Source organism: Sebastes fasciatus, chromosome 23 (assembly GCF_043250625.1).
Source record: "Sebastes fasciatus isolate fSebFas1 chromosome 23, fSebFas1.pri, whole genome shotgun sequence".
In the NCBI taxonomy this organism is placed as follows: domain Eukaryota; kingdom Metazoa; phylum Chordata; class Actinopteri; order Perciformes; family Sebastidae; genus Sebastes; species Sebastes fasciatus.
In genome coordinates this window covers 5,449,946-5,473,580 of record NC_133817.1, presented here as the reverse complement: position 1 = coordinate 5,473,580, position 23,635 = coordinate 5,449,946, and the positions used below count along the sequence as shown (strand labels likewise).

Below are 23,635 nucleotides of genomic sequence, written 5' to 3'. Positions count from 1 at the left end.
ACATTTTATTAACCTTGTCCAAAGATTTGTCTCCTGTTCTTCTAGTTTTCTCATCTGAGAAACCCAATGTTTCTGTGTACTTGCAGTCAGGGGATCATGGTCCAGCAGATCAAGCCGGAGAAAGCGGCCTCCCCTCTCCGCAGTCGGACCTCTACACCCCTCCTGTGGAGGACATCCAAGTCACAGATATCTTCTATGAAGACACAGTCAACAACTCTCCACTAGAATCCACCACCTCTGCAGAAACTGTGTCTGCTGCTGCTGCTGTGTTGCCAGGTCTGTTTTTATTATTCACCAAAATCTTCTCTGGTTGGTGATTGGAGCAGTGCCAATGCCAGTGCAGATTTTAAGCTCATTCATTTTAGAATAAGAACCAGCTGAAGATTTCTCTTCCACTGATTCTGCTCAGATTAACAAAGACATGTTTAGATTGTGATTTTAAATTGAAACCTATCCTGTTAAAATTGATAGAATTATAAATGATTCAAATAGATCATTTCAACAGCTACTGCTGCTTAGGTTGTTATCATTCTAACAAATGGCTGTTCACTTTTGAGCTCTTTAAGTTTGCTAACTCTGACCCTGTTCAAACCCAACGTTAATGTGCGTCTCGGGAGATCCGATCACAAGCAGACAGCTCTAAGTACGTCTGTTCACACGTAACCTACATCATTTCCATTTGCAAAGACAAAAATGCATTGTTATTGTTTTTAACCTGCGGGAGGCAGCAGTAGCAATATCCTACATATTCGTCAATTCGGGTACATTTTATGAATGCATTGAAGGCATGAAAGTTATTGTACTGCCGACAGTGCCGCCTTTGCCAGGCAACGGCGGTGAACAGAGCTTCAGACAGCCAGGGATGAGAGCGAGCGGGCCGGTGTCAGATCTGTGCAGAGCGCCGTAAAAAAAAACGCAGACACATCACCGACAAGCTATGAAGCTATAGAACTACAGATATATTAAGCTATTGTGTGGAGTTGCCTCTCGATGCAGTGTATATGTTTAGGTCTTTTATTTTGAAAGGTCAAAATGGAATGATTGAATCTGTTGCTGTTGACAATGTAGAAGTAATGAAGTGTTTGCCGTTATTTTATTTCCTTCATAAAGTATAGGCGCAACTTAACCCTTGGCGATACAAGCCGTCGTACGTGCACCGACACGTGTCAGTTGAGTAGGCGGTCCTTAATGTGGCCCAGGACACATTGGCGAACACTCTGCTGAAAGAATGTGGCCCAACAAACCAACGCATTTCTTTGTTTGCCCAAAATAAACTAAAGAAGACTCTTGATCTGTGAGTGATTTGTTTCTTCTGTGTCATGTCAAGACATGGCCTGACATGGCACACATCATTTCATCCCTATGTACATTCTGTCCCACAGGTGAGAAAGTGGACAAAGCCTCCCCGCCGTCCTCTGAAGACGGCGGCGTCCCCGTGAGCAGACCTCTACCGGAGACCATCGCCTCGGTTTCCTCCACCCCCTCGCCCCTCTGGATCACGGCGAGGGAGGCGACCCCCAGCAACACGCTGGCTGAGTCGGTCTACAAATCCTTCACCACCTCCTCTCTTCTCAGGGTGCTGATGCACACAACCCAGCCCATGTTTAACGGTAAGATGAGGACGCCCTCCCTAGAAATATATAGTATATACTTTAAAAAAAATGTAATTCCTATTAAAAATGAATTTATGATATGAGGGATTTTACACAACAGCAGCAATATAAATATTGATTTGTGGTGGCTAGACAGCTGGACTTAATTGCGGTGGATGATTGCCTCTCTCCTCTAATAATCCACTACTGCTCGGCTAATCACTGCTCTGTGATCTTGGTGGCATGTTGTGGATAATGCTGGTGGTGCTGGTGGTGGTCGAAAATGATAAGCTGGTGTTGATGATGATTAGAATGATAATCAGCAACTCTCTCAACTGGTTCAGGAATGAAATATGCTTCGTCAAATCTCTCTGCTTGTTACTTGACTCCACATGTGGTCTTAGTCCACTCACACTCTGGTGATTAGCGTCTACTTTTGGGACTCCTCTTCTGGGTCTACACTCTTTTCTGTTGCTCAACGGCGCACTCTGGTGGTTGCTTTTTTTCTTCTTCTTCTTCTTCTGTCCTCACAGAACGCAGGGTTTACACCTCATCTTGAGGGTCTTCACCAAGTTGATTTATGACATCTCTTTATTCAGGATTCAATAAATAACTTGGCTCTCTTCTTCAGTACGATGTGGAAGTCGACCTTTGCTGAGTCCAGACTCTCCATCTTTCCTGGCATGATGAAAACATTTTTGAAAGGACACATTTCACTACTAGCGTCCTGGAAGTTTGTTTCAGACTTTTACTTTGGCTTTTCTTGCAGCAGATACATCCACGTTCAAGGTTGAGGACTCAACAAGCTCTCCTAGCACTTCTAGTGGAGTGATCGTCAACCCTGCAAATCCCTCGGCCTCTGTCCCAGAAGGGGGATCTGCCGAAGGAGATTCATTCACGCCTCAATCACTCAGCCCTTTTAATGAACTCGTCGGCAGTCCTTCTCCTGCCCTCCCTGAAGATAACGGGAGCGGCATCATCTTTCATCGTCGCGACAACTCCTTCGAGGAGCTCTCTATTGTCCGTCTACAAATGGATTCAAAGCAGATTTCTACCACTTTGGATCTCTTAATCACTGAGGAGGACCCCCTTTCTCTGCTGCCTGATCGTAACTTGAGTACCATTAACTTATCAAAAATAAACACAGTTGAAATAGATAAAACAAATTATCCTAATCAAACTGACGGTAGGATTCAAGACGGCGTGATCGTCAATGACGAGGAAGCCGGGACAAACTCCTCATCTATCACGCCGTTCTTTGATCCTAAAGGTTTGACGTCGTCCCTTCCTTATGATTCAGAGGAATCCTGGCCAGCGGAGGGAAGCGGATCAGGTTCTGGCCTTTATAGCAACAGGCTCAATCAGGAATTTGATGGAGTCACCGCAGTCAAGACTGACCTTTCTACTTCAGCTATCAGCTTCAAGGTGGATGATACTGGGAAGAAGAGTATAGAGGATAGTGAAACAGGAAGTAAAACAAGCAGCGAGAAAGAAATGGAGGAGAATGAAAGTGAGCAAAGTGGTGAGGAAGAAGAAAAGGTAGAAGGAGTAACGATAATATACACTGAGACCGGCAGTGGGAACAGCTGGCCTGAGGACGTCAGTGGCTCTGGAGACGGTGGTGGAGACGGAGAGGGAAAAGAAAAGAAAGTCAGCGATGATGAAGAAGGTGTCGGAGTCGTAGGTGAAAAGGACAAAGGTGATGGAAGTGAAGACAGCGATGGAGAACCTGGAGGAGCAGCACTGTTTGACAACAATGAAGAAAATTATGGTGGTGGTGATGGTGGTGATGGACATGACGAAGAGGGTCGAAACACCGCCGGGGCTAACTCTACGCCGGAGGACAACAAAGAGGGAGACGGTGATGGAGAAATAAATGGAGGTCTGGAGAACGAGGAGCAGATGGAAGGAGGTGGTAACAGTGAGGATGGTAATGCAGCTGTAATTGGAGAGAGTTTCTCAAGTGAGGATGGGTTTTTGTTGTTTGATGCTGCAACGAGCCGCCCGCTGGGGCGTCTGGTCCCTCTGCTCAGACTGACAGATGGCAACGAGGCCCTGGAGGACCAAACGGAAGGTAAATGTTCTCTCTGCTTCTCTGTAACAGAATGAGAAAACGGCAGTTTAGTTCTTCCCTCTCTCAAACATCTGTCCATTCACAGAAGTGCTAACTTACAAAGCTTGAGTTAGGAGGCGTTCTTTGTTTTGTTCCAGGGCTGTTGTTCCAAGACATGATCTCTGTCTCTCACCCACCACACCCCACCCTTCTTCATCTCTCTCTAGAGGGCAGCAACAGCAGCCACGAGTCTCGGGTGGGACTGGTCGGAGGCGTAGAGAGGGAGAAGAGGACCGTCGTTCCTCTGGCTGTCGTCTCCACTCTCACCATCCTCTGTCTGCTGGTACTGGTGGGCATCCTCGTCTACTGGAGGTACACACACACACACACACACACAAGGTCAATATCTGCCTGGAGCAATTTCACCTGTTCACTTCACTTAGATTCTGATTTATTTGTGTCACAGAAACTGTTTCCAGGCGGCTAATTTCTACCCGGATGACACGGCGTCGCCTAAAGTCATATCAGCTCCGTCTACACCCCTGCTGCTGGCCACAGGTAACACACACACACACACACACACACACATAAACTTTATTACACTATCATTGTGGCATTGAACTCTACTGAACCACAATGTTAAAGCATGCAGTTCACTCTTTCGTTGCAGACGGTCACGAGCCGCTGACAGTGAAGCAGTTTGTGAAGCATGTCATGGAGCTGCACACCACCAACACTTTCTCCAAGGAGTTTGAGGTGTGTGGAGAGTTCATAATCAGAGTATTTGAGTTAAACTATATGTCTTATTCACAAGGGGAACATAAACAGCCACGCGATATTTTGAAAATCAGTAAAAGATAGTAGATAAAACACTTCGGGGAGATTCCCTGAGATTCTGCTTACAAAGTTTTGAACCAGCATAAAATAAAGTGTTCATGTGTATAAGTAGACAGTATCTCATCTGTCACAGCTCCTTAATGCTCTTCCATATCTCTATTAACATCATGTTCTTTAGGGATATCATTTAGCGAGGTGATGATGTGTAACTTCCATGTACAACATGGTGCGCAACGGTATGTAGGAAGGAAACTAACCTAGACCGTATATAAAGATGGACGACGTGCTCTCCAAAAGGGAAGCCAAAACATCTGGATCGACACACATCAAACTGAAGACAGGACTTCAGATTCAATAGGCAGGTTTAGATTAAAAACGTCCTGTCGCAAGCTTTCAGGCTGGTAAAACCTCCATCTGAGCTCATAATGAATGAGAAACAAGTTTTTTAGAAATGTCCCATGTGGACATCTTAGAACAGCTTGTGGATGAGTTTCAACAGAAGGCACATCTGCATGACATTCGTCTCCTGTTTCCTAGCATGAACCTCCTGAGTAACACACACAGATAGGATTCATTCAAGTATACTCCTCCCATGTTATCGTCAGTGTGCTTTCCCCCCATTCTGTTAGTCTTTCTGCCTTTTCTATAGCTGCAGTAACAACCTGCATCAGTCTAAAAACAGAGAGGCTAAATTGAAGGAGAACAAACACACCGAGCCTTTTTTGGTATTTGCATTAATATTTTATAGAGTAACAGGCCACGGTTGGCCTCAGTTGGGAATATGAATTTCCCACTTAGCGCCGCCTTTCTGTGTGTATCTGAACCTCATATTCCTGTACCTGCACTGACTCCCTGTCTGTCTGTCTGTCTGTCATCTTGTCCCCCCCCCTTCCCACTCTCCTTTCACCACCTCCACCACCATCGTCGTGCTTTCTGCATCCTCACCACCCCTCCATTAGATTGTCAAAGAATCCTACGAGGTAAGACACCTACAGTACAGTATCACCCCTCGCCGGTTACAGAGGCGTGGTTTTTCTTTTCCTTTCTTTACAACTCGGGAACATTTGAGCTTCAAATGAAATCTCCCTGTCGACAAACAAGTCAGCTTGTAGACTGCAGATTCTGTATTTTAAATGTGATATTGAATGTATTTGTTGCCAGTTTTGATAGGCATTTGGATATTAATGTGTCTTTAAGGTACATTTTGAACAGATACAAAAATGTGCGATTAATTTGCGATTAATCGCGATTAACTATGAACAATCATGCGATTAATCGTGAATAAATATTTGAAACGATTGACAGCCCTAATAATAATGAAATAGAAATTAAAAATCCTAACATCTTTATTGAATATGAGGCTTTAGTACAGGTCACATACAGCAGCATCAGTGTCCTTCATCATGCCTTATTCTCCTGTATGTGAAGCCTTGGTTAGCACATGTGAACCAGGGATTAATGTAACCTTAATATGTGCTATTCTTTCTCTCACAAAATTCTTATGTTTTCCTCCTGACACAAATTTTCTTAAATCTAGTTACAACTTCATGAACACATGCTTGTGTCTTTGTTGTTTTGTCTTCATTGTAGACACTGGACTATTGTATTGTAACACTATAAACAGCTTATAGACTAACAGAATATAAAAAATATAGCAAAAACCTACTTGTCCAGAAGAAAAACAGCCACATTTCACATTCACTTCAGTGCTCGTCGTGCTAATTATCATTTAAAGCCTCCTCTGAGCGACTAATCTTATTATTAAAGTCTTATTTGTCTTGTCATATTGTTTTCCAGGAGGTGCAGGCGTGCACGGTGGACATGGGCATCACCACAGACAGCTCCAATCACCCCGACAACAAAAGCAAGAACAGATACATAAACATACTGGCCTGTATGTCACTGTTCACTATGATCTCTGTTCACTATGATCACTTCTCACTATGATCACTTCTCACTATGATCACTATTCACTATGATCACTGTTCAACGTTCAATGTATGATTGTGAAAGCCAGCAGTTGCTGAATTAACCCTTTCCTCTCCCAGATGACCACAGTAGAGTCAAACTCTCCAGCAGTTTGGACAGAGATGGGAGATGTGGAGACTACATCAACGCTAACTTTGTAGACGTAAGTATGTTTTTAATCTATTACTGTACAGTCTCTATTGTACATCCCCACGGGAGTGTTGTCTTGACTATGTAGCGGTTTTCCTTCTGCAGGGTTATGAGCGGACGAGGGCGTACGTCGCTGCTCAGGGGCCTCTCAGAGCGGGCAAGGAGGACTTCTGGAGGATGATCTGGCAGCAGAACGTCGGCGTTATTGTCATGATCACCAACCTCAAGGAGAAAGGACGGGTAGGAGGTCGCTCTACTCCTTCGACCACCAGTCTGACACAACAAACACACACATCTGGCAATTTCAGCATCTGTCTTTCTTTTCATCATCACATGTAGAGGTTAAGCTTGAGTTTTCCAATCCTGTGCTGCTTGTAGAGATTGGAAATGGTTTTGTTTTAATTGCAACAAGTTCATTTTGATGCCTTCTAATTTTTATCTAAAACAAGATGCTGAAATGTACCTTAAAGTGAATGTTATCTAGAATAAAGAGTCTGTGATCTGTCAGTGGCAATAAGCCACTTTGGTCACTTGGAGGCAGCAGTCTTTATCTCCGTCATCTTTCTACAGACTAAATGTGACCAGTACTGGCCGGAGGAGAACCAGGAGGAGTACGGCCCCTACCAGGTGACCCTGAAAAGCAGAAAGACCCTCGCGTACTACACACTGCGCACGTTCACTGTCAGAGACAGTACAAATAAGGTACGTCTCACACGTGCACGCATACGCCAACATACAACGCTGACTGCAGCGACAATTATTATTAATGTTATATTTGTAATAACCGTCTTTACAGGCTTCTCAGAGGAGAGTTGAACACACCGTCCTCCATTACCACTACACACAGTGGCCGGACATGGGCGTCCCAGAATACACTCTGCCTGTCCTGTCCTTCATCAGAGCGTCTTCCCGGGCGCGTACGCAGGAGATGGGACCTGTACTGGTACACTGCAGGTAAACCTTATGTGGGAAAGATTATTACACAAGAGAGAGCTACTACTTCATCTGAATCTGTGTATCTGACATCTGATGTGTGTCACAGTGCCGGCGTAGGAAGGACAGGAACCTACATAGTGATCGACAGCATGCTGCAGCAGATCCAGGATCAGGGCACGGTGAACGTTCTCGGCTTCCTGAAGCACGTCCGGACGCAGAGGAACTTCCTGGTTCAGACGGAGGTGAGCGAACACAAGGACGCACACACACTCGGCGATGTCCATCCAGTCAACCCTCACTGAGAGAACGAACTGTCTCTTTGTCTGTCCTGCAGGAGCAGTACGTCTTCATCCACGACACTCTGGTGGAGGCTGTCTTGAGCCGCGGCACCTCGGTGACCTCTGACCTCCTCCACAATTATGTGTCTGACCTCCTGACCCCTGGAGTGTCAGGCAGGACGCGCATGGACAAACAGTTCAAGGTACAGCATGTTGCCTTTTCCTTCCATGTTTTATAAACCTCTATTTTGTACTCTCCTTTTACATTTTTTGATCATATTATCGTGCAAGTGTACACACTGAATGTTGCAAATGTCTTTTTGTTGCATTTCAGTTGATCAGTCAGCGTCAGGCGAAGCACGCCGACTACAGCACCGCCCTGAGAGACGGCAACGCTGAGAGAAACAGAGCCAGAGCTCTGATGCCCGGTAAGCAGCGCTGGTTCACTGAACCCACAAGGATGATTCACGCGTCGGGTGTTCAGACCAGCTGCCTGTCAGCTGCGTTTCTGCTGCTGCAGCTGCTACTGTCATCCCCTTCTTTCTACATGGAGTTTACCTTTCATAATGGCCATTTAATTTAATTATAAATGTCATTTATATTTATTTTAGACAGAGAAAGGTTGAGAAACGTGTGGTAGTTTGTAAATAATAGTAATAATCCACCATTAAAACCCTGTACTTTATTCATTCATGGAGCTCTGCAAGTCACTGCATGTTCTACAACACTGTCCTGCAAATATTTCTTATAACAAATGAAGGAATTTTGTCCACAGAAGAAATGCTTGAGGGCTTTTATTTTGAAATGAAAGCAGGAAGTGTTGATTTAAAAATAAGTCTTTCTACTCTTTTTCATCTCCGTAACATATTCTACAGATAGAGACATTGAAACTGTAGTAATGTTGCTGATATGATGTTAATATAAAGTCAATAGATCACTTTCACTGTCTATTGTTACTGTGAACCGTGCGCGGCTCGCGTTAAAAATAGGCGAGACTTCAAATCTCTTGGAGAAGCAGCTGAGACGCGTGAAATAAACAACAACAGGTAACGCAGCCGCCACGTGCTCCTGACGTTCCCAGTGTGGCCGAGGCTTGAGTTGCACGACCATATGACCCCTTCTGTGATTGGTTAGCTTACCAGTGTGGTGAAAATAGACTTGTGTCTTTGTGTTTTTTGTGTAGTGGAAAGATCAAGAGTGTGTCTGACCGCTTCGGAGACAAACGCCACAGGGTACATCAACGCCTCCTACGTCATGGTAAGACAACTGGGAATTGTGCTCTAACCGTATTAAAGGGTGAAGTAAAAATGTTTGTTAAACGCCTTTGCTGTTACTATTTTATTTAGACGTCAACAAAACATGTTCTTGTAGTTTGATGCTGCTGGTGTCTTCACAGGGACATCACCACAGTAAGGAGTTCATAGTGAGCCAGACTCCTCTGAGCAGCACGGTGGCAGATTTCTGGAGGCTGATCTGGGAGCACAACACACACACTGTTGTCCGCCTGCCAGACACACACTGTCAGGTAGAACACACACACACACACACACTCTTTACAGTTCTTATACAATGACTATATGTAAACACACACATGTTTTCCTGTTTATGTCAGAGTGAAGACGTTTACTGGCCGAGTAAAGACCAGCCAATGAGCTTTGAGGGTTTCACTGTGTCATACTTGGGGGAGGAGAACGTGTGTCTGTCGAATGACGAGAGACTTCTGGTGCAGGACTTCACAGTGGACTCTCCACAGGTAACACATTGCGCTGGGTTTTACATATATATACATTTAAAGGCAATGATTTGAACTACTTGTGCCGTCACACATCTCACTCCCTCCTCTCTGTTTTTCCTAGAATGTATTGGAGGTGCGTCAGTACAGCGCCGCCTGCTGGCCCAACCCAGACAGTCCCATCAGGAACAGTTTTGATCTGGTCAGCGCAGTCAGAGAGCACAGCAGACAATCAGACAGACCCACGATCATACACGATCCGTGAGTACGACACAGACAGATTTAACCCTTACAGAGAAAGTGTCGGATGAATGAGTGATCCTATGTATGTGTGTGTGTTTAGGTTGGGAGGTGCTACATCGGGGCTGTTCTGTGCCCTCACCGCCCTGTCCAGCCAGCTGGAGGAGGAGGGAGCGGTAGACGTTTACCAGGTGGCACGGATGACCAACCTCATGAGGCCTGGGGTTTTTAATGATATAGTAAGTACACACTGTAGACTGTATATAAAGATGGACAACACACACAAAATACTGTTAATGCTCCAGTTTCTCTCTGACACCACTTTATGAACCTTAAAATGACAATAAGGTGAGCAACTTTAACTAACCGGTAAGAGGTATTTTTATAGTAAAAGCTGGTTCAGTCTTTAAGTCTGTGTTTTGCCCTCACAGGAGCAGTACCAGTATCTGTACCGAGCCGTGCTGAGTCTGGTGAGCAGCCAGGAAGACCAGAGAGCCCTGCAGAGTCCAGAAACCAACGGATCCGTAACGATGGGACGGACTAACATCGCTGAGAGCCTGGAGTCACTCATGTAGACACACACACATAACACACAGAAAATGCATCATACAGGCACACACTCACACACCGGTATAGACACAACCTATGGTGACGGAGGTTTGGCCTGACATGAGATGAGAGGATGAACTCCATCGTTCTGTGTCTGCGGTTCATACTGTAGCTGAGTCCGCTGAGCGTGTGGCAGGTCTAGACAGGTCATTAAAGTGATAACCTTTACTTATCATACTGTTAGTGTTCGCATGCGCAGCAGACTGAGCTACAGAATCTACACAGACACATTTCTGATGTTTACCCTCACGTCAGATAAATTGACCAACCGGCCGTTATGTGACTCATCCTTTAAAAGAGAAAAGGTACCACTTTCTAATAATTCACAGTCTATAAAGGATTTAAATTGTAACTACATTCTTGATGGCTTACTCGAAAGTGAATGATGAGCATTTATTAATGAATTATCAAGATTTATAACTGCATTTTTACTGAGTAGAAAGGACAAAACACCAGCCCCAACCCAGTAACCGATTTATTTATACATTCATATTTATACAGTTACAATTCAGACATTCATTATATCAGGTCCAGTATTAGAAAGTGGTACCAAAAACAGCTTTTACTGCCTTTTCAACAAGAACCAACAAACTTTTCCAGCTGTGTATCTGTTGCTGGTCAGCACGAAGCTGCCGAGCTCCGACACGTTTAATTAAAAACTAAATTAATTTGTAATAAAGCACAAAAAAAAAAACATCAAAAATAATTTCTACCTTAGTTCGTTAATTTGGAAATTATTTTTCTTAATGATAAAAGGATGAAAGTAGCTTTTTAATTCCAATAACGCACCGACCTTAAATTCTGTCTATTTTCATCTTTTATTTCTTTGATTAGAGGGCTCTTCTTGTCCTCTTTTTTCATCACTCTGTCTTATAAAAGGCAGAAATAGTTATGAATAGAAAGTGAATTTGGCAAAACAAAAATACAAATAAATACAAATAAATACAAATGAAGGTAGAACAAGATGACTTTGATGTTAAAAAAGGAAAATGATGCAGGAACATTCTCCATATTTTATGCACCGCACATTAACCAGCAGTTTTTGGGGCTCAAACTACCACGTATGTATCCTTATATAGAGAAATATTTTGAATAACCAAAATCTCTTTAAGGCCTCACTAGTGACATTAAACTGACTGCTGGTATTTCTCTGTTCATGTGTCGACGCCACTGGCTCCATGGTCTCTGGTACCCCGTGCCTTTTGTAATTCATGTTTATTGTACTTTAAACCTGTTTTGATACAACTGTGTGACTAATATGCCAAAATAATGATCTGTGATTTTTTTTTCTATTTTCTTAAAGTCTTGTTGCGCTCGTTACTTTCATATGTAAAAGAGGAGATAAAACGTTATCGGATGTTTTGTAAAAGATGCAATCTGGGATTTAAAGTGATATTCCAAACAAGATCTATCCTTTGGTTGTCAAACACAAAGGTCCCTATAAGCCTGACAGGTGGCTGTAAAAAAAATGCAGTTTGAATTTATGTGTGTTAATTACGTCGGCATATTAGGGCCATTGTAGTTAAAAAAATAATAATAATTAAGGAGCCGGAAACTCAGAATTTACGAGATTAAAGTCGTAATTTTATGAGAAAAAAACATGGATATTCTCTGAGATTAAAGTGGTAAATTTATGAGACCAAAAAATCACAAATTTACAAGAAAAAAACTTTAATATTCTCTGATATTATAAAGTCACAAATTTCCGAGGAAAAAAACTCGGAATACAGAAGAAAACAAGATAATGATATGATTTTTTTTTTCTTGTACATTTACCACTTTAATCTCGGAGAATATATGTTTTTTATCTCCTAAATTTACCACTTTAATCTAGGAGAATATCCTATTTTTTTCTCGTAAATTTAAGACTTTATTCTCAGAGAATTTCCGTGTTTTTTTTCTCGTAAAATTACCACTTTAATCTAGGATAATATAAAAAAAAATGTCTGTAAATATACCACTTTAATCTCAGACAATATCCGTATTTTTGTTCTCATAAATGTACGACTTTAATTTCAGATAATATCTGTTTTTTTTCTTGTAAATTTATGACTTTAATCTCGGAAATTCTCGGCTCCGTAATATATATATATATTTTTGTTTTAACCTACAGTGGCCCTAAAGTAATACGCCGTTGTAGTGAACAATAGATTCCGATGGGAACCAGTTTTTTCATAATGAGGCAGAAAATCTCCAAACCTCTCTAATCACTCCTGCAACAGAATAATCAATCATTATAATCAGCTATGATAAAATCAGTTCATCACTCAGCTGAGACAGTTCAGTCATATTGTTGCAAACATTTAGTGTTTTTATACGAGACAAATCAGTGGAAAGAAAGACAAACAAGTGTATTTACTGATATTCTGCATCCCTGTGCCACTAGCTACGACTGTTTCCATTTTTGAGGGAGTCCAAATGTTTCCGCTTTCAATGTTGCGGCTTCTATCTGTGCCCATTTTGCATCCACTCCATTTGTTTCGCTCATCTGGGGATGCAAAATGGCACATAGAGGCTACAGCAACTGAGCCAGACAGTGATTCAACTGTAATGTGTCTGAACTCTTTCTGTGTAAATATCCCTGAATACATCAAAAGGCCAAATTCCTGTATGTTTATACTGTACCTCTATATATATTTTCTATTTTACTATATAAAAAAAAGGATTTTCTAGTCATTTACACATATACAGAATAACTGCGTGGATTCTATTTGATAATTTTAGCCTGGAAATATTGATCATGTTTATAGTTTTAATGGAATGTTATGTCTTTTTATCTTTATGATTACAGTAGCAGCTTAATGTCGATACCTTTATATCCAGCCATGAACCTGGTGCAGTATGTATATAGCAACAAGATTTATTTCCAACCTTGTTTATGATTTTTTTGTTTCCGGGAGGGGGATAAAACAATAAAATGTTCTTGTTTAGACCCAAACTTATCCCTTTTGTTTTCTTAAATCGTCCCCAAACACATAAAGACGGAACAAATTTAGATTCCTCATGCTTTTATTCATATTATAATACATTGTATTGCATTGTCTCCCCTGATCAACCTGTACATGACATGATATTAACAGAAAGTTATATAATCAATGCACAACCATGAGAGGTTAACAAGTCAAAACCAAAAAATATATATTTCTATATAATCATATTAATATTCATCAGGACACATTATACCGTGGCAGTCACATAAGATAAAGTGTATATAGTGCATTTAGAATATAAACCTCGTTACGCAGTTTGTTTTTTTACTATTTCTGTAAAAACGTCAAGCAGTTTAACGCCAAGCAGATCTCCATCCTGCCTTCACACTCGACTTCACTTTGATGTTTCTAAAGCCTCGCACATCTGGATTCCCACATTCCTGTTGCATCAATAAGCAAACATTTCTCTAGACCACTGGTTCCCAACGTGTTTTCTTTGTAGCTGCACTGAAAATGTTGTTTTTGAAAGGCTAAACGCCAACAAATATGGATTGAAGCTGAAGATTCTGTTAAGATAAAAGCTTGTTGTGAATTTTCGGAAATTATTTTTACATCTCTTTTCAGCAAAAGTTGATTTTTGGACTTTTTTCAACGCTCTCTGGAGTTATTGGAAATGTTTGGATCACACAAGTCCTACGCAGCGATCACTGGAATCCAGGTTGGGAACCACTGATCTAGACCTCCATCATCTATGCCAAAGGTGCTTCTATAAGAGACGGTGCAAGGTGTTCAAGTCTGATTAAAAACATAACACCTTATATTTTTTTCTGATTTCTGATAATATCAAATTGCTAGTTTACTTGCTTTATTTGTTTAAATGCTAGTTTTGTTTGCAACAAATGTTGATCTGTGACCATATCAACTTTTTTTGTCCCTCATCTTTTATCTCATCTGGATATTCCCATCCCACATGTCACAACATGTTTTGAGTTTTTTCAGTGACCTGCTTGACTTATAATCGTGTCCTATTTTTGGCATAAAGTAAATCCATCACAACTCATCGGGGATAAACCTCAAGCAACAAACATGTTTTTTCTTGCTTTTCCTGTCTATGATTTTATCAGGGAACACAAAAAAAACATTTGTTAAAGCCAGTCTTTCTCTGGAAACCTCTTACTGTATATATTATACACATGTACACTGTTACTTTGATAAACTCAGCTAAGAAATCTTATTATGGCACATAGAGATGTTAGAATGATGGCTGACAAATCCAAATCAAGTCTGTCATTCTGACGCCTCTGCTATTATGACAATTTTCTATAACATACCCACGTCATTTTATATCCTTTGTGACAATACGTATTAATTACCGTAAATTCTTAAATATAAGCCATAAAACGGGGAAAAAAAATGCTATTGCTTGCTAGTACAACACTACAATGGAAAATTCAGCTTAATAAAAACCACTGCATTAATTCCATCAGGACAATGTATTTTTCGTTCTACTTTCTCCAGCAACTGTCGGTGAAACTGAACACTAACACTTTCCTTTTTCAAAATAAAAGCCTTCCAGAGTTTAGAAAACAGGAATTATATATGGTTATAGATTGGATTAGGTGGACATAACTAATAAAGGCTTGATTTGCTCTGAGTTCTCGAAGATCTCCGTTTCGTTGTCTTTGGCGGCACCTACGGCGATAAGCGGTAACTGCAGGTTTGTTTTTGGACACACAACTGAACGCTGTATGAGACATTTTTAGGCGACGGAAATGTTAAATGAACTTTCATGAACTGAAAACGCACTGTGAAAGGGTTCAAGTGAGAAGTAGGCTCATTTTCTCATAGACTTCTATACATCAGACTTCTTTTTGCAACCAGAGGAGTCGCCCCCTGCTGGCTGTTAGAAAGAATGCAAGTTTAAGGCACTTCAGCATTGGCTTCACTTTTCAGACCCAGAGGTTGCCCACAAGTGAGATGAAGAGCGAGTGTGTTGCGTTAGCTCCGCCTACCCTCTCTGGCGGACCAACCGCTCCTGGGTGATGGGAAACTCGTCACTAACTGCGCATCGCTTGTGAATCTTCAAAATGATATTATTATATTTCTTTAAACTCTAGGGCCATTATTTGAGAATTTACGGTGTACATTTGTTCAATAACTAAATATTACATGATAAATGACACAAAAGCAAAGTTAAAATATGTCGTCTTGTGCAATACACTTGAGTGCAGATGCAAGTAATACAGGCAAGAAAATACTTAAAATATTTCTTTGTATATAATATATAATTTTTTGGAAATATAGCTACATTGTCTACTTTACCTAAAATGCTACAGCACCACAACTTCCACCTGTTTCAAGCACATGATGAGAAACTGGAAATGACCAGAATCTATTTTTTTTTTATTATTATTATTATTATTGTCACATTCACACACATATTGGAAAATCGTGGCGATGAACTCGTCATGAATAAAACCCAGTTGACCTGTTTTGTAATTTCGTCGGAGGGAGACGCTACGGTGCTCTGTAGCATTAAAATGTAAGGTTTTTTATAACTTGTTATAATTAATTTAATAATTGATACCACTTTAAAATGTTACATTTAGCACTTTTTTTAAAAAGCAAGAGAAAGGGAAGTGACGTTTTGTTGAGAAGAGCTCAAAATGTCTACAAAAAACAGACGATCTTTTGTTTTGTTTTAAAGATTTGTGAGAATCTTTTCATTATGGGAGATCAAGGCAAGTCTGTTGTTAATAAAAATATCATTTCAAAGCGTTGTATTAGGTTACGCATAGCTCTCTTTTGTCACCTCTGAATATGTGTGTGTGTGTGTGTGTGTTTACTCTCTTCTTGTCTGCCGCCTTAATTTCCCTGACAGCCCTGTTGGACGGAGAGGAGAAGTTAGACAACAGTATAAAGCACCGGGTTAAGCAGTTTGTGTGTGTGTGTGTGTGTGTGTGTGTGTGTGTGTGTGTGTGTGTGTGTGTGTGTGTGTGTGTGTGTGTGTGTGCGTGTGTGTGTGCGTGTGTGTGTGCGTGCGTGTGCGTCCTTACAGAGTTGGTTCTCTTGCGTTTCCAGCAGTCTGGGTTGAGTCTCTTCTGTTCATCTGCGAGGGCTTTGGCCTGCACGGTGAACGTCCGCCGCTCCTCGGTCCGCATTTTCTTCCACTGCTCCCCGAGAAGGACGCTGATCGCTCTGAAACACACGCACACATACACATTACCTTACAAGAAACACACCGCGGCTTCACGGCACACGTGCAGACAAGGTTGCACACCTACCTGTTGTCTTTGCCTGGGAACATCTGTGTGTACTCCACCCTGTACTTCTTGGCAAACAGCATAAAGGCATTCATTGGCCGCTTGCACTTAGTGGGCGTGGCGTTGTTACTTGCTGCTGCGCTGGCTTGCTGGCTTTTGGTTGGCTTTTGACGAGGAGAGTGGGAGCGACCGGCGCTGTTGGCGTCTGCAGGTTTTAAACAGATCCACAATTGACAGTTTCTTTTATGAAATGCATCCTTGCTTAAGTGTTTTCGTACAATGTTTATTTATGTATTTTGCAAACTGAACAATGCCTGTTCTGAATGTTTCTGCTTATTCACACAGTGGAGTATCTTCAAATGCATGGAGGACGGAACCTTTATTTAACCACTCATCATTTTCCCTTTTATTTATTTATGTATATTTTTTGTCATTTTTTTATTAATTTATTTTTTTATTCATGTATTTATTATTTATTTGTTTATGCATTTATTTTTTATTTATTTTTAAATGTATGTGTTTATGCATGCATGCAAAAAAAAAACATAAATGCAAAAATAAATACATTAATAAAAAATAAACGCAAAAATAAATTTATTTAAAAATTCATAAAATAAATACATAAATGTTTCATTTTCCCTTTCATTTATTTATTTTTGCATTTATTTATTTTTGGCATGTGTGCATAAATAAATAAATAAATAAATGCATGAATACATAAATAAATAAATATAAAATAAATAAATATAAAATGAATGCAAAAATAAATACATTTAAAAGTTCATTAAAAAAAAGTTGCTGCATTTAATGACATATTTGTTTATTTATGGAGTCATTTATTTATTTATTCATTTATTTTTTAATTTTGGCAGGTTCCATCCTTCATATAAATGTAGGAAATAAGTACAGTACCTTGTAATGCGTCTCTGTCCGGAGAAACAGCTCCACCGCTGGACTGGGAGGCACGCCGCCGTCTGGCCATACTGCTCAACACGTAAACCGCAGAGGAGTCCAGCGGAGTGAAATCATAACTGAGGAAGATGCATATATAAAAACGGATGTTTCACACACACTAACATCATTTTGCTGCTTTATGTTTAGAACAGGTGCCTCTTTTACCTCTTGAATGTGTCAAAGACCAACGAGTCGTCGGTGTGTTTGGCGTCTCTGTGTCCTGGAGGAAGGCACACATCCCCCACTTCCATTTCATAGCACGGTATCCCATAACGCACCACTGTCAAGCTCGGGTGAAATGACGACCACCCTGACAGAAAAAAAGGCAGACTGTAAAAACTCCATTTTTTTTTTTAACAATTCCAGCGTTTTCTCATCATCACTCCTACCTTTGTTTTTGACGTAAAAGGGGTGATCAAGTTGGCACCGGGCGGTCACGGGGACACGTCCAAATGCCCCGGGGTCAAAGGTCAGCTGTAGGACAGTCTGACCAGACAACACAGTCTCTGAATGCTCCACCAGCTGCAGACCCTCAGAGCCATAACTCTGCAAAAGAGCAAGCAGTGCTTTTCTAATTACGTACTTTACTTTATTCTACTTAAATTATACAGGTTGCTGCTGCTACTATTGTTAAAAATAAAGCAACTTAAAGGGATAGTTTGAATCAAATTGTATGTACTAAATATCAGTTTAAGTGTACTCTATATTTAGAATATTTTCACTGGTTTACCTTGCCTTCAGACAGCTATACAGTCTATGTTTCTGACGGGGAACTGAAGTCGTTATCAATTGCTTTGCTCCTGTGCTCCCCACTTCAAAAAATCGGAACTATCGCTTTAAGAGAGATCTAGAAATCCAGACCCACTATACGCATTAAGATGGAAACCAAATCAAGAAGTACACCGTGAACTCTTTTAAGTACAGCCACAAGCGTCTTGCATAATGTACCTTCAGAGACCTGGATCGTTCCTCGTCCAGGTCCTCGACGTCTTGCCACTTCGCATTAAGGCTGCTCTGGAAACGCAGATGAGTGCCTGATGACAGAGAATAGCTGCTCTGTGATATAAACAGCCTCGAATTTACATTTATGTCTTCCGAGCGGAGAAAAAAAATGTTATGACATCGTGTGAGTTGGCAGCAAAAGTACGTGTGTCTACCTTTGAGAAAGCAGTGCCAGGCGGTGGGTGGACAGGAGAAGCTCCAGCCCATGTCTTCATCATCAGACAGCGAGGATCTGGTTGACACCGCAGAACCACATTCACTGCTCTTCTGTAGAAACATGAAGAGGAAGAAATGTCAGACACAACTTGGAAATAAACTTCTGCCAAAGAGCCAAGAGCTGTGGGTTTGTACAAACTACTACAGCAGCTCAATATTGACCTGCACACACACAGCTTTCTGTGGCACATGGCTGGAGGTCAGTTTTAGGAAGTAAAACATAATTTAGATTTGTTCTTCAGATATCGTGTTAGTGACAGTGAGTGATGATGAAGTAAAGACAGGGAGCAAGTAAACACGAGCCCTACCCTGGTGCGTCGGCGCTCCCTGCCGTGACCTCTGGGGGACGACCGGCTGCTGCTGCTGCTGTTGCTGGGGAGAGGGGGAGGAGGCCGAGCGTAGGAATGTAGATTGCTGCTGGTGCTGGAGAGGCAGGCCGGAGAGGAGCTGAAAATGACACAGACTAGTGAGTGGAATGGAGACTGTGAGTGCGTGACACCCACAGCGACACAGAGAATGCCCTGACTTGTAGTAAGTTATGTCGGACAGAGAGTGACACAAGTCAGTTTGAAGGGCTGTGGGCCAGATTCAGAAGGAGTGGTGTTCCTGTAATATTGAAACTGAAAACTTCAGAGCCAGGTTGGAGAGGTCATTTCCTCCATATTGTCTCTGGGACTTTTTAATAATCTGAGGAATAGTTTACATTCTGCAATTAATTACAAATTTTAATTCTGATATTTTTTACATTTTACTGTACTGTACATTTAAACGGATATTGACTTTTTAAGTGTCTAAAAAACGTTTTGCTGCTGTCCCCGTCCACAGCAGTACCTAGTACTCTGTCTGTTTCTCCAAACTGGGAGCGTGCCGACCCTCATCTACTGTAGGTAATACACTGACTATGGATAAGTACCTCATACAACCCCACTTCAAAACACCCAAACTCTCCCTTTAACTACAATAAAGGTGTTTGTTTAGATCTGTAACATGGTTGGGGATATTCATACTTGTCCTCAATAACATTCATGTTTTACTACAAAGCACAGCTACCTGCTGTTAGGAGACTCTTGCAGCAATGGGCTCTGAGGTCCGGTGGCGATGTGTGCCAGCTGCGTCAGCCAGTGTGTGTCAGGAGGATGTGCGTGCGTATGTCGCTCCTGGTGCGACACGCCCACTTCCAACTGGAAGACAGGTGGCGCTGTCTGCTCCATCTCCTCCTGAACCTCCTGCAGGTCCGGGAGGTCGTCTAGGAGGAGAAAACAAACTTGAAGCTATTCATCCATGTGCTGTGTTAAACCCGACGCATGCTTGTGTCTTATGTACCGTATTCCATGTAACTGTCACTGGTAGGGAAGCCAGGTGAGGAAGGGAGGCGTTCCTCACAGCGAAGCAGCTCATGTGATTGGTCTCCATCTGCATCCATCATCGCTCCTGAAGGTAAGACCACACAAACAACAGTGTCGGAGCACATTTGACTAGTTTTACAGGATGTATTTGTTGATTAAATTTCACAGCATAATTTGTTCATAGATTAACGCAGCCTTTAGAATAACTATTATGTAATATATAATATAAGATTTACATAGTGATCGTAGTATTGTATGGACAGTAATAGTAAAACACATTTGTTAATAGAATAATAAACATCTTTCTAAAACTCGGTGCAAACAAACAACTCAAAGATATTCAGTTTACGGTCATAGAGGAGTAAAGAAACCAGAAAATATTCACATTTAACAAGCTGGAATCAGATAATTTTTTGTTTTTTTTCTTAATAAATGACTCAAACCGATTAATCTTTTATCAAAATAGTTGATGATTAATTTAATAGTTGACAACTAATGAGTTAAATGATTAATTGTTGCAGCTCTAGAGATTAGCCTGGCAGCTGGTTGGTAGGTATGTGGGACGATCAGCTTACTCAGCTGTATAATGTGTTTCTGTCGCTCTGAGAGGCTTTTCAAAGTTTGACATCATCGGGGTTGTTTCGGCCTGGGTTTGGGGAAACTACACATTTTATTGGAATGCCTGAGTTAGTTACAAGCAGGAGGAGTATGTGGAGTTTGAAGGACACAGATGTTGGGAGGGTCTAACAAAAGATGCTATAAAGTAGTCCTGTAGGATCCAATTCTTTTAAATCTAGTACAGATGCAAGTTAATTCTGCAGTCCAGAGGCCTGTACTACGAAGTGAGTTCAACATACCCAGGGTATCTTCTCGTTATCTGGCTTCACTAACCCTAACAAACAAGAGCAAGCTAAGCGTAAATTAACAGACTTATTAATTTAATGGAACACTCAAAAGTTAGATATAGTCGTCTTGAATTTCCCTCGGGATCAATAAAGTTACTATCTATCTATCCATCTATCTAGATATAAGTAGCTTTAAGAAATGTAATGGATGTATGGGTTACACCTCATTATGCCCATTAATAAATGTGAGGCGTGTATGTATTTCAACCTTCTTTCAGCTGCGTCCCCGCCTCCGGCGGTGTGAAACAGACTCAAGACCAAGTAAAAAAAATAAAAAAAATAGAAATATAATTTGAAACGGTAAACACCCCAGCATACAGCCAGCTGTCCTTCCTGCATTTGTCAGTTTAAACTGTGTTGTTTGTAGCCTGGGTTATGACTGTAGCTTCTTCGTATTTGTGTAATATCATATGATCCCCGCACCGAGCTCTTATTGGTCAGTAGGCGGTGCTTTTATAAGAGTTGATCTCTTATCTGGAACATAACCTGCTCCGGAGCAGGTTAGCTGTTCAGCATAAATTACCATAGCGATCTACCCCGGGGTAGAAGTGAACCACCTTCGTAGGACGGAAAACCCTGAAGGGTTAACAATGAAGTTACCTCGCTAACGGCAAATCCTGCTTCGTAGTACAGGCCTCTGGGCTGGCTTAAGGCATGGGTCATATAGGTGGTCGCCTAGGGCGCCACCTTCTGAGGGGCGCTGATCGCCCTCTAAAAAACAATAATACAAAAAAAAATAAAATAAAAATGCCGGTGAGCGCCCTTCCATGTTTTTGGCATTGAGGTAATAAATGGACAAATAAATAAATACACTTTTCACCCTTGTAACTCTCATTGTAGTGAAACTGTCTAAACACTTTTAAGCCAAAATCACCAAACCAGAATTTCACCTAGTGCACCTAAAGGTGCTAGAGTCGGCCCTGCTGCAGTCCACTGACCGCTCTGTGGTTACCTGTGTGTTCACCCTCAGGCTCAGAATGATGTTTGGGGTCACTGGACAGCACAGCCGGGGTCACCACCTCCCAAACCATGATGTCTACAGGCACTGAAACACAAACACAAACATACAATATCTGTTTACTCTATAGCCAACACGTCTCACTCTATTAGCATGTTTTTTTTATGTAACTCGTTATTAAATTAAAGGATATAGGAAATATACTTTAGATGGAAAATATAACATTACTGACATCTGTGTCTGCATTACAGTCATAGACCAGACTACGGAAACATGATCCTCCAATGAGCTGTAATGTATAGGCTATAAATGGTTGAGATGACATAAGGAGACACAGGGTAACACAAGGTAACCCTGGTCTGGTTATCTAATAATACACCTAGTTTAGACTCAAGATAGATAGATAGATAGATAGATAGATAGATAATAACTTTATTGATCCCGGGGGAAATTCAAGTTTCCAGCATCACAGTTCCATAGTGCAAAACATGTTAGTAAAAAGGCAGTAAAAAAGTTAGTAGTGCAAAGTACAAAGTACAAAAAAATATACCAGATATATAAAATAATAATAAATAATATAAAAATACAAGGAGATGAAGAAAACTGTTAAAAGTGAATATAGTGCAGGGTAACAGCTGAGATACACGACTATTGAAAAAGTGAATATAGTGCAGAAGAGACTATTAAAAATGAGTATAGTGCAGGGTAACTCCAGTAGCTTAGTCTATGAAAGACTAAGACTGCATTATAGTCATAAACCAGACTACAGAAACTTGATCCTCCAATGATCTGTAATGTATAGGCTATAAATGGTTGAGGTGACATAAGGAGACACAGGGTGACATAAGGTAACCCTGATCTGGTTACATAATAATACACAAAATTTAGACACATCCTCAGAGCACTATGTGATGGTGATGTATAGAATAGGCTGAAATATTGCATTTCAAACATGTAAACATGATAAGAGCCTCTTATCTATTTCACAATATTCTGGTCATGTGACCTCCTCTTGTTTATAAACTTTGAGATCCTTCGCGCATGCGCAGTAGAAGCCCATTCATTCAACTGATGAGAAGAGGCAGCGATAACACATTTAAGAGTTAAATAGTTCAAAATAAACACAAAAAACACGACATTAACCACCACAAATACACTCAACTACTGTTACACTACCGACTGGTACTAAATACTAACGATGTCAATGTTTATAAACGTCTTTAAACTTCATTACACGAAGTTAATTTTTGTTGTCACGAAACAAAAGTGTCTGTTTGACAAAACGACAAGTTAACGTCGACGAAAACGACCAAAATAAACGTTGTCAGCTCCACATTATTACTCGTGTGCAAAGTTTAAGTTAAAACCATTCAAATCGCGTCGTTTCTGGTCAAATTAGACGCTTTAAAAGCAGTAAATGAATTCAATGAACTTTCCTTAACTCACCAAAACAGTCGCCTTGTGAGAGGGAAAGGGGGCGGGTATAAACAACCTCTTCCCCAACGCTCCTATTGGCCGGCTGGGATGTCAATCAACAGCTTCTCGCGTCCTGATTGGTCAGTTCAGTGCAGTTCATTATCATGGCCACAACAATAAAACATTGGGTGGGTTACAATGATGAAACATGGCTGAGCCATAAATACCACCCTCCTGTATAATGAGCTGT

The 23,635-nt window shown here is 41.1% G+C and overlaps 2 protein-coding genes across 5 annotated transcripts in view; one reads left to right on the top strand and one right to left on the bottom strand.

Moving 5' to 3' along the window:
• The window catches only part of ptprz1b (protein tyrosine phosphatase receptor type Z1b), a 71,291-nt gene extending 57,986 nt beyond the window's left edge, over positions 1-13,305 (top strand). Inside the window, exons 13-33 of one of the 3 annotated variants that reach the window (XM_074625349.1) lie at positions 87-276; positions 1,383-1,610; positions 2,362-3,666; positions 3,873-4,017; positions 4,112-4,203; positions 4,316-4,401; positions 5,442-5,462; positions 6,280-6,376; positions 6,531-6,613; positions 6,706-6,840; positions 7,171-7,302; positions 7,397-7,554; positions 7,643-7,778; positions 7,871-8,017; positions 8,149-8,242; positions 8,998-9,071; positions 9,211-9,339; positions 9,427-9,567; positions 9,671-9,807; positions 9,890-10,025; positions 10,218-13,305. In XM_074625349.1, the coding sequence (XP_074481450.1) occupies positions 87-276; positions 1,383-1,610; positions 2,362-3,666; positions 3,873-4,017; positions 4,112-4,203; positions 4,316-4,401; positions 5,442-5,462; positions 6,280-6,376; positions 6,531-6,613; positions 6,706-6,840; positions 7,171-7,302; positions 7,397-7,554; positions 7,643-7,778; positions 7,871-8,017; positions 8,149-8,242; positions 8,998-9,071; positions 9,211-9,339; positions 9,427-9,567; positions 9,671-9,807; positions 9,890-10,025; positions 10,218-10,361 (3,810 nt within the window). In that variant the 3' untranslated portion in view covers positions 10,362-13,305. The remainder of the gene's footprint in view (positions 1-86; positions 277-1,382; positions 1,611-2,361; positions 3,667-3,872; positions 4,018-4,111; positions 4,204-4,315; positions 4,402-5,441; positions 5,463-6,279; positions 6,377-6,530; positions 6,614-6,705; positions 6,841-7,170; positions 7,303-7,396; positions 7,555-7,642; positions 7,779-7,870; positions 8,018-8,148; positions 8,243-8,997; positions 9,072-9,210; positions 9,340-9,426; positions 9,568-9,670; positions 9,808-9,889; positions 10,026-10,217) is intronic. The other 2 variants (XM_074625350.1, XM_074625351.1) reach the window with 2 other exon arrangements.
• A 1,597-nt stretch (positions 13,306-14,902) lies between these two features.
• On the bottom strand, positions 14,903-23,431 carry LOC141761754 (HMG box-containing protein 1-like). Of its 2 annotated transcripts, none has more exons than XM_074625362.1 (13): positions 23,416-23,431; positions 21,964-22,056; positions 20,084-20,191; positions 19,811-20,006; positions 19,069-19,207; positions 18,700-18,811; positions 18,491-18,576; positions 17,932-18,088; positions 17,708-17,852; positions 17,501-17,619; positions 16,610-16,793; positions 16,382-16,523; positions 14,903-16,208 (listed from the first exon to the last, which is right to left on the bottom strand). In XM_074625362.1, exons 2-13 carry the CDS (start codon positions 22,040-22,042, stop codon positions 16,191-16,193), a joined length of 1,485 nt encoding a protein of 494 aa, XP_074481463.1. In that variant the 5' UTR covers positions 22,043-22,056; positions 23,416-23,431; the 3' UTR covers positions 14,903-16,190. The 2 variants fall into 2 exon arrangements, with proteins under 2 accessions (XP_074481463.1, XP_074481461.1); XM_074625360.1 differs by lacking the exon at positions 23,416-23,431 and adding an exon at positions 22,198-22,309.
• Positions 23,432-23,635: the final 204 nt, after the last annotated feature.

Coding starts and splice junctions, on each gene's coding strand:
- LOC141761754 (XM_074625360.1), bottom strand. CDS start 22,294: ATGTCATCTCAACCATTTATAGCCTATACATTACAGCTCATTGGAGGA. Junction 20,192..21,963: donor GCCTGAGGGTGAACACACAG/GTAACCACAGAG, acceptor TCTTACCTTCAG/GAGCGATGATGGATGCAGAT. Junction 19,208..19,810: donor CAAGAGTCTCCTAACAGCAG/GTAGCTGTGCTT, acceptor TGTCATTTTCAG/CTCCTCTCCGGCCTGCCTCT.